This window comes from Psammomys obesus, unplaced genomic scaffold (assembly GCF_907164565.1).
Source record: "Psammomys obesus unplaced genomic scaffold, mPsaObe1.curated_primary_1811, whole genome shotgun sequence".
NCBI classification, from domain to species: Eukaryota; Metazoa; Chordata; class Mammalia; order Rodentia; family Muridae; genus Psammomys; species Psammomys obesus.
In genome coordinates this window covers 423,377-434,212 of record NW_026590269.1, presented here as the reverse complement: position 1 = coordinate 434,212, position 10,836 = coordinate 423,377, and the positions used below count along the sequence as shown (strand labels likewise).

Below are 10,836 nucleotides of genomic sequence, written 5' to 3'. Positions count from 1 at the left end.
AATAGAGATAAGCTGGTGTTTTCCTGTTGACCAAAACCAATTTCAAAGAACACTTAGACAAGGTACTCTGTGATGATAATGGTTCAGGGGAAAGAACTCAATACAGTCAGTCTACACAGACAAAAAAAAAAAAAATAGAACACTAATCACTCCATTCATAAAATGACCAAATGCCGCTCTAGAATGCAAATATTAGTAACCATGGCTTACTTGCCAATGACAGCATTAGCTTCACTCCTTATAGTCTACATCAAATTATTAATTTATTCATCATGTAATTAACTTCATGTAAGACAGCATCCAACCCAGATCAAAGTCCTACTTGAAATCCCTCCTAAATTACTCAACACAAAGCTAGACATCCTGTGCCCCTGATAATAACTTCTTACTGACCTTCCCTCCTGTCTGCAGGGCTGTGCAGTTTTCACGGTTGCAGTGAGTTAGTGGATGCAACTTTGTATGGTACAGAAAAACTTCTGTTGCCACCAACAGGACGAGACTCCTATAAAGTGATAATGAATAAACACCATTAATTTCACATTCAGACAAATAATAAAGAAACTAGAGCCAGAAGACTTTCTAGTATATATTTTATTGTTTGAAGGAGAGGAGAAAGCAATCAATGCAGGGTATACATTTGCACCAGGTGTTAAGGTGCCTGATAGAGATTGGAGGGGCTGTTAATGATGCCAAATATTAATATTTTGTATATTTTTAACTTTTTGAGACAGGCTCTCATGTACCCAGTACGACCATGTGCAGCAGCCAATGGTGGCTTTGTAGTCTTAATATTGTTGCCTCTACCTCCTAAAGTGCTAAAATTACAGTCATGTTTCACTATGCTCAGCTTAATATTTTGCATACGTTCTGCTTTCATTCACTTTGTTTCCACTGAGAAATATGGTTTAGGCTTCTCTTAAATGACACCAAACATTAGTATAGCACTTAGGTTTTAAAATGCTAGCACTAATGGAGACAGGTTTAATTTATACTGCAGCATTTGGGACCTTTTGTCTTTGTGTGTAGCACTGGGGATTGAACCTGGAGCCTACTGCATACTATGCAAAGATGTTTCACTGAACTCCAACCCCAGAGCCCAGGACTCCAGTTTCATCTGTTTAAAAAAATTGTAGGAAGACCAGAGCTCACCTTCCTATTTTGAAATCTAAATTCCTAAATTAATCTTTGCTTAATTGATCCACTATATGACTCAGGAAATAGAGCAATGTATTGACTATGTGCATAGATTTTAGATCAGACAAAACTACAGCGCATAACAAATCTTTCTGTTTACTAGGCCGCGGAACTTGGAGGTTTGACAAAATCGCTCCCGTCAGTTTCCTCATCTTTTAAGACAGAAAATTGCCTTTCTCAGAGGGTCGCTTGCAAGATTACACTAGATAAAGCCTGCAAATCACTCATCACAGTGTCAGTTTGTAGAAACCACGCCTGCTCAGTGTCACCGCCTGACAAATAGTCATACGAGAGTGCTTCCTGTGGGCCAAGCAATGGATTTGTGCAAACCAAGATGTGTCTTCCTACAGGACCCAGGGTTCCTGAAGAGTATTTGCCTGTTCACTTTTCTTCACTGTTACCTTTCCTTCAATCCCTCCACCTGTCCTTTCCACTTTATTAACCCCAAGTTTCATTTGGACTTCGGAGGCTAGTACAGGGTCTGTTCTCCTTTTCCCTTGGTCTCTAGGTGGACTGTGGAAACGTAGCTTTAATTCGTGCTGTTTGCTCATTGCTGCGGTGGCCCCAGACAACAAACAGATAATGACCTCACTGTGAGCACACATACTTCCAGCCTCTCAATTCCCAAGGACTTTTTTTCTTGAAAGGGAATCAACAGAGAGTCTCTGGTTGCTGTAGCAACAAACTTCCAACCTCTGCTCAACTCTCCGGAATGAGCACATACCTATTAATACGTTCAATGGCCTGGGGAATTAAGTTACTCAGTGCAGATTTTCTTTCAAGTGCAAAACAGCTCACCTAGTCAGAGGAGCCAGCCTTTGGTGACGCTGCGGTTAGAGGCTGTAAGAGGAGAAGCTGGTTTTTGCGCTACCTGTTGGCAAAAGTGAAAGCCAGCGTACCCCCGACCGAGCTGGGGCCAGTGAGGAATCATGGGAGCTGCGCGCAGGAGGCCTTTGCAGAGCAGGCAGGTGGGCTCTCTTCTCCTTCTCTGGTGTGTGTCTGTGGGAGGTGCGGCCACCATCCGCTATTCGGTGGCGGAGGAGATGGAGAGCGGCTCGTTTGTGGCTAACGTGGCTAAGGATCTGGGGCTAGAGGTGGGAAAGCTGGCGGAGCGCGGGGCGCGGCTGGTTGCCGAGGGCAACAAGTTGCATTTCCGGCTCCACCGCAAGACTGGAGATTTGTTCGTCAAGGAGAAACTAGACCGCGAGGCGCTCTGTGGCAAAGCTGACCCGTGCGTGCTGCACTTTGAAATTGTTCTGGCAGAACCACTGCAGTCCTTCCGTGTGGAAGTCAGAGTATTTGACATCAATGACAATGCCCCAGTTTTTCTAAACAAAGAGCCTCTTCTAAAGATTCCAGAGAGCACCCCCTTGGGCTCACGCTTTCCGCTGCAGAGTGCCCAGGATCTGGACGTGGGACTCAATGGTCTCCAAAACTACACCCTAAGTGCAAACAGCTATTTCCATCTGCACACTCGCTTCCGAAGTCATGGTCCCAAATATGCGGAACTTGTGCTAGATAATCCCCTGGATAGAGAGGCGCAGCCTGAAGTCAACTTGACCATTACAGCGGTGGATGGTGGGTCCCCTCCCAAGTCTGGCACCGCCAACATTCGCGTGGTTGTCCTGGACGTCAATGACCATGTGCCTCAGTTCTCTCGCTTGGTGTACCGCGCTCAGGTGCCAGAGAAAAGCGACAACGGCTCTTTGGTGGTAGTGGTGACTGCCACAGACCTGGATGAGGGCTCCAACAAGCAGATAACTTACTCTTTGGCTGAAAATCCAGAAGCAGTTCTCAGGACGTTTCTTGTCGACCCGCAAACTGGAGAGGTTCGACTCCGAGGGCCCCTAGATTTTGAAACGATAGAAACGTATGACATTGACATTCAAGCTACAGATGGAGGAGGCCTCGCGGCCCACAGCAAAGTCTTGGTGGAAGTGCTGGATGTGAACGACAATCCTCCGGAAGTGACGATCTCCTCGGTGTCCAGCCCTCTTCCCGAGGACGCTCCTCTCCAGACTGTGGTGGCCCTCTTCACTGTCCGAGACCGGGATGTGCGAGTTGGAGGAAAAATCACTTGCTTTCTCAGAGAAGAGGAAGACTTGCCCTTTGCAGTCAAGCACACATTTCGGAATTCTTACTCTCTGGTCACCGACAGAACCTTGGATAGGGAGGATGTCTCCAGCTACAATGTTACCCTCGTTGCCGTGGATACTGGACCGCCCAACCTGTCCACAGAGACCGTGATTGAAGTGCTAATATCTGACGTGAACGACAATCCTCCAGTCTTTCAGGAGGATTCCTACATCTTGACTGTTCGTGAAAACAACAGTCCCGCAGTTTTTATTGGCAAGGTCCACGCAGAGGACCTAGACTTGGGTGAAAATGCCCAAGTGACGTATTCTCTGCTGCCTCCAAAGAGTGGAGATCTGTCCGTCTTTGCTTACATCTCTATAAATTCAGACAATGGAAAACTCTATGCACTAAGAACCATGGATTACGAGGCCATTCAAGATTTTCAGTTTGTGGTAAAGGCAACTGACGGGGGTTTTCTGTCACTGAGTAGTCAAGTTACTGTCAGAGTGGTTGTCCTGGATGACAACGACAACCGTCCGATGATCTTGTACCCACTGCAGAATGGCACTTTGCCCTGCAATGACCTGGTGCCAAGGTCTGCAGAGGCAGGTTACCTGGTGACCAAAGTGGTGGCTGTGGATGGTGACTCGGGGCAGAATTCCTGGCTTTCGTACCATCTTCTTAAAGCCACGGACCTTGGGTTGTTTTCTGTTCAAAGACAAAACGGGGAAATACGTACACTGAGGCAGATAACTGAGAGAGACCCTATGATGCAGAAACTGGTCATTATTGTTCAGGATCATGGCCAACCAGCTCTCTCCACGACCGCCTCACTGAACATCCTGCTGGTAGATGGCTTTTCAGAGCCTTACTTGCAGTTTCAGGATCCATCCAAGCATTCTAGAAAGGTAAATCCAACCACAAAATATTTGGTCATTTCTCTGGCCGTGCTTTCTTTTCTTTTTCTCTTTTCTGTCGCTGTGATCTTTATTATACACCTCTACCAGAAGTTTAAGCACAGAGACAAATTCACAATTCAAGAGCACTTCTATGACGACTGTAATTTCCCTAACAATTTGGTGCAAGGAAGGGGCAATGGTTCCTTATCTCAGCCTTGTCCATATGATATGTGCTCAGCCACCGGGACTGGCAATAGTGAGTTCCGTTTTCTTAAGCGATTTATGCCCAATTTTCCATTCCCTCACGCCACTGGAGAGGTGAAAACAGAGGATGACCCCAGTTTACCTCCAGATTCTGGTAGAAATCGGTCTCGGGGTTCAGAGGGTCATGCCCGGATGGGGAATGACTATACATAACTCTGGCTAACATCCCTCATGGGAGAAGAGAAACATGGTGTTATAGACAACCTTCAGAGACCTACCATCCCACTGCAACACTAGACAGCAACTCTGGTGGAAACAGGAGTGCCTGGTTTGGTGAAAATAGGAGACTCAGACTGAGCTTTAGCTTAGTATCCTGATTATATATCCTAGATTATATGAGCATTTGGAATTCTGTTAAATAAATGTTACTGTGTGTAAATTCTGCTTTTCCCTCTCATATCTACAAGGCAAGACATGAATGAGCCATTTTTTTTTTTCATGTTTCCCATGGAAGCTCACTGGCCCTGGCCTGAAAAATACTTAGTTCCATAGAAAGAGCTGGTTATTTTACCTTCAAATCATTTTCCGGAAGAAAGTTATTCATGCAAAGGGAAGGGAACTAGTTCTCAGAATTATGTTTGCCTGAGAATGGTGGTGCATGCCTCTAATTCCAGAACTCAGGAGGTAGAGTCAGGTGGATCTCTGTGAGTTCCAAGCCAGTCAGAACTACATAATGAGGCCCTGCCCCCCCAATAATGGCAAGCAGAGATAGTTTATTATTCAGAAAGTTTCATATTTTGTACCTGAGAAATGGAGATATGTCTGGGTCCGCTTGCAAGCTGTTTATAACCGTGAAAATGCCCAGGGAAAGTGGTGATTCTTACTTATGGTGACAGAAAAAATGAAGATTAAAACAAAGAAAGGATTTAATTTATTTCTATATGTAAGAACAGATATAAAGCTAGAATTCAGTAAAGAAATAGTCTCCAGAATTGTTAGATATAGCTTCTTGAGGGTTATTTTGGGGGTTGTAGACAGGTCTCAGTTTTCGAGCATTATAGATATACTTGTCTTATCAAAGAGTAGTTATTAAATATAGGAAATAAAGTTATGAGTTATGATATAAATAGAATACCTCTGCTATAGTTAAACTAGCTATAGAATACTTACTATAAATCATTTTGTGTTAATACTGTAGAAGTTTTATACTTTTAAACTATTTTGTAGTTTGCAGAGTAACTATAAAATAAGGCACCAAATAAAAAAAATTCTTTAATACTAGTTAAATGGCTGTAAGAGAAGCACTTTTTGGTAGTACTGATTTTGTGGTAGTCCCCCCTCCCCAGGTCACTACAGCACTGTAAATGTTGAAAAGGGTCTATTTATTTTTTTAATTAAAAATTTTTACATTAATTACATTTTATTTGCTTTGTATTCCAGCTGTAGCACCCTCCCTCACTCCCTTCCAATTCCACCTTTCCTCCCTCATCTCCCCCATGCTCCTCTCCAAGTCCACTGATAGGGGAGGTCCTCCTCCCCTTCCATCTGACCCTAGCTTATCAGGTCTCATCAGGACTGGCTGCAATGTCCTCCTCTGTGGCCTGGCAAGGCTGCTCCTCCCTCGGGGGCGGGAAGCAAAGAGCCAGCCACTGAGTTCATGTCAGAGACAGTCCCTGTTCCCATTATTAGGGAACCCACTTGGATACTGAGCTGCCATGGGCTATATCTGAGCAGGGGTTCTAGGTTATCTTCATGAATGGACCTTGTTTGGAGTATCAGTCTCAGGAAAGTCCCTTGAGCACAGATATTTTGGTTCTGTTGCTCTCCTTGTGGAGCTCCTGTCCTCTCCAGGTCTTACCAACTCCCCCTTCTTTCATATGATTCCCTGCGCCCTGCCCAAAGTTTGGTTATGAGTCTCAGCATCTGCTTTGATACACTGCTAGGTATAGTCTTTCTGTGGTAGAGCCCTCTGTGGTAGGCTCCTGTCCTGTTTCTTGTTTTCTCCTTCTTCCAATGTCCATCCCATTGGTCTTTCTAAGTGAGGATTGATCATCTTACCCTGGGTTCTTCTTCTTGTTTATCTTCTTTAGGTGTACAGATTTTAGTATGTTTATCCTATCTTATAGGCCTAGTACTCACTTATAAGTGAGTATATACTGTGTGTGTCTTTTTACTTCTGGAATACCTCACTCAGGATGATGAAAGGGTCTATTTCTAAGAAATTATGCATAAAATGAACTGGAGTGGAAAAAGAAGTTAGGTCACTTTTAAGACCATTTTTTTTTAAACCCTCAAAAGCCTTTCTAGGTGCTCTCATTCTAAAGTCAAAGAAAAAATGAACTCTGAGGCATTATTGTTTGTGAATGCCAGTGATACTACTAACCATACCCTGAAAGTCAGTTTGCTTTAATGAGGCTGTAGCTCTGTGTCCTTCCCCTTTAGCAAATCTGTGTCAGTTTAGACTCACTGAAGTATGTCCTTGCTCCTTTGACACAAGACGCACAATATTTGTGAGACAGGATTTCTCTGTGTGGTCCTGGCTGTCCAAGAACTCACTCTAAAGGCTAGGCTGGCCTTGAACTCACAGATTCACACGCCTCAGCCTCAGTGTTAGGATTAAAGGTGTGCACCACTACGCCTGGCTGATGCAAAATATTTGTATCTGGAATTGTTGGAGCAGAGAAATATTTCTCAAAACACTTCTTCATATACCATATCCTATTTGCTTATATATTCTTCATTCTTAGATTTATGTCTGATACCTGGTGATGCCATCTGGATGTTATTTGTTGGCCAGAATATACTAAACCTTACTGGTACTTTTGAAATATTTAGGATAAAAAGAAAAGTTAGAAGTTCAGATCATATTGTCTGATGTAAAAATAATAAAATAAAATACTTGGGATAGAACTGTAACATATGGATACCTTCAGTATATTATTTAATATTTTGAGAATAGATGAAGCAAGTACAACTAATGAATTCTTTCATTAGTACTAAATATTTTCCATAAGTTGAGTGATAATACTGTTTATTTCAAGTATGTATCTTTCTTGCACAAATCAGAAGGTTGTTCAGTATATTTCACAATGTTTACTCATATATAAATAAGTGAACAGACACAACAGAGAGGAGACCTAGATTTGTTAACATTGCTCTGCATTAAATGAAATAAAGCCTATCACTTTATATCATGATTATTTCACAGGGGAAATTATTTTAATGTAAAATGGTAAGACAATCTCATGAAAGAAACTACTTTTCAAGTTAAAATATGGTTGAATGAAGAATTTGTTAAATTTTTAAATATTGCTTTACACATCATCATAAAGTAAAGAACTGTTAGTTTGGACCATAAGAAGTCTGGTATTGTTTGCAAATGAGTGCCTGGTTAACCTCAGATGATCCTCCATTTTAAAGATTAATGTCCATTAACTGTACAAAGTAATGGAACTTAGTTATATCTCTGTGTGCATATAATTTACTTGGATTGTCTTCACCACTCTGGTACCCCTCATCACCCTCTCCCTGCCTTTCCCTTCCACAATCCTATTTATTCTCATGCCTTTCCCACCAAATTCCACACATAACAGAAAACATAACTCATTTTTATGAGACCAGCTTTTTTATTTAATATGATGATCTCCAGTTCCATATACTTTCCTGCAATGACATAAATTGGTCCTTCTTAATGGCTGAATGAAGTCTATGAATGAAGATCTATGCCAAATTTTCTTTACCTATTCATCCTCTGATAGGTACTTAGGGTACTATTGTAACTTGGTTACAATAGTCCAACAGTAAATGGGTTTGTAGATACTGATTTCTTATTTTTGCTTTAGGCCAATGAAAATGTTACTGACTGCTGGTCTAAGACTGCTGGGTTAAATGATGATATACTCTACTTTTGGCTTCAAGTTCTTATGAGAATGCCAGCTGTACCTGGAAAAAAAAACCCAAGAACATTTATCAACTCAGATAGGCTGTGAGTTATCTATATTTGGACAGAACTTTGTACATCAGTTGAGATTAATTCTAAGTCTCCATCAGGAAAGATTCTCTTTACAAAATATTTGATAGTATCAGAAACACTCACATGTACTTGTAGCTATAATTAAAAAACTTAGAAGAGTCTCATGTGCAAAAAGACCAAGATATATGCTTTAGGAACTAAAACTATCTAGCTGGCTTAGGCAAACTGCTTCTGTTACCTCTTTAATTTGGCATCTATAAATCTATATTTATAATGAAAGATTTAAGTAATAGAAAAAAACCTAACACAGGATCCCACATTGCATTTACTTGTTATGTGTCCTTTGACCCTAAAATGTGTGGTGGTTCCTTAGTCTTGCCCAGTCTTTCATGGCTTTGACATTATTGAAGGGTTCAAGTGAGGAAGAAGCTTCTGCATTTGAGATTGTTTTTATTTTTCATGATTAGATTGAGGCTATGCATCAATTGGGAAGAATGCCACAGAAATGGTGCTATGCACTCTCCAGGGCATTGGGGTATCAACAAGCACATGATGTAAAAAATCATAACACTGGCTATAGTACTTTTACTGTAAGGATACAAAATGTAAAATTTACTGCATTTGTCACTATGCAATGTGACAGTTCAGTGGAGACACCACAGTTCAGTGGAGTCAAGGTGATATTGATCGTTATCACATCAGCCAAACTTCTCCATTTAATGCTATAATTTTTTTATTCGTAACTAACACTTAGAGGAGGATAGTTTGAAATTATACAAATCATGCTTCAGCTTCAACTAACTTTAGTATCCCATGTTGAATATTTGCAGAGACAATATCATGGTATTCCAATAGCCATTACTTTCTATTATCCCAATTCTTTTAGTTCTTGATAAGAAATTCTTGTTACTTTAACATAATTACTTTGTTATGGATACTTACTTGAATAAGTTATAACTTAATGACATATTATCTATTTTGTCATTTAGCAAACCAGTTTAGGTTTTTATTTAAGAATGGAATTATAAAAAAAAAAAAAGAATGGAATTAGCCACATAGAACACATTTTGACTAAAATTAGTATTTTAACCCTATATATTAGGGTCTTTCAATCAAGCATTATCTTGTAAAGGTTTATTAATGAGGAATATTTTTAACTATAATGGAAAATACATTAAAATTATTTAAAGTTTTAATTTTAGGTGTAAAAAAGATATTAAGCATAAAAACTGAAATTTTATCATGTATAAGTATTTATATATTATAAGCTATATAATAGAAATATAATGTAAAAATATATATGCTGAAATTAAATATGCACATATACATACATATGGAATTTATTTATCTGGTTTTGTGTAATGTTCATAAAAATAAATAAATAAATAAATGAGTTCCTCATGTCAATGTGATTTTTTTTTCTGTAATGATGAAATTTATCTCATTCCTATCCACATATACCTCTCCATATAAATATTTTCTGTAGAATTCAGTATCTTCAAAGTGTGTGACTAATTTGTGTACTTTTCAACCAAAAGTTGATTTAATTTCCCAATCTGTGTATTGGGAAATATAGAAACCCTATATGGATATTTGTTATGTTGATATTACATCAAAATAATGTTGAGAAGTGATAAAACAAAATGTTTCCTTGTCAAGATGTTGGAGTAAACAATTGCTTCTAATACATGATTAGAAATCAGAAATGTTAAAAATGTAACAGAGACCCAAGATGGTGGACAGTGAGGAAACCCTTGGTTTTCTGAGCTTTAGGGTGGGAATCCAGCATTAGCTGCTAGAAACATGGTTGTTATTTAAACCAAATGTTCTCTGTGAAAGATGGAGAATAAAAGTTATAGTCACCACTCATGGTAAGAATCTGGAGTGCATCTACCATTATGATATGAGGTTGAAAATCTACTGCAAAAAGACTTTTAAAGCTATTCATTAGCATGTTGCAATTACAGACTAGAAAACACAGAAATGGCCTCCAGGCTGTACAGCACTCTGAGACCAACAATCTTAACAAAACCATCTGTACTATTTCCAGTTAGGCAGAAGCCTGAATTATTACTGTAAGACCTAATTCTTGGCCATATCCAGGTAGCCTAGGATACAAACAGAGGTGAGAAGAGGAAGGAAAAAGAAGACAGTAGTTTTCCAAAGTATCATTCAGACTAAGATAGTTTAGGACACTTGCAGAGATGAATAAATAATATTTTGAAACAAAACTCTTAAGATAAAAGAAAAAATAAATGGGTAAAAATATAATCAAGAAAACTTTTAGAAGTGAAACATATTTACTGTGATAAAACTTTTGTAGATGTTGTACAATTAGGTTAACAGCTACTGAAAAACAAATTAGGCAATTGGTACTAACTGAAGAACTCAGCAACACCACAGAACAAAGTAAGTTTTGTGGAGGAATAGTCAACGGATATTACAGTTATGTAAAAAGCTACTTAAAAACTCAGGACCACAAAACAGCCA

At 39.7% G+C, this 10,836-nt stretch overlaps 1 protein-coding gene across 1 annotated transcript; it reads left to right on the top strand.

The window, feature by feature from the left end:
* The first annotated feature begins 2,123 nt into the window (after positions 1-2,123).
* Positions 2,124-4,639, top strand: Pcdhb1 (protocadherin beta 1). The gene has a single exon (XM_055606746.1). The coding sequence runs from the start codon at positions 2,124-2,126 to the stop codon at positions 4,584-4,586; it is 2,463 nt and encodes an 820-aa protein (XP_055462721.1). The 3' UTR covers positions 4,587-4,639.
* Positions 4,640-10,836: the final 6,197 nt, after the last annotated feature.

What these genes read in the sequence shown, in the direction of transcription:
- Pcdhb1 (XM_055606746.1), top strand. Translation starts at nt 2,124, where the DNA reads ATGGGAGCTGCGCGCAGGAGGCCTTTGCAGAGCAGGCAGGTGGGCTCT.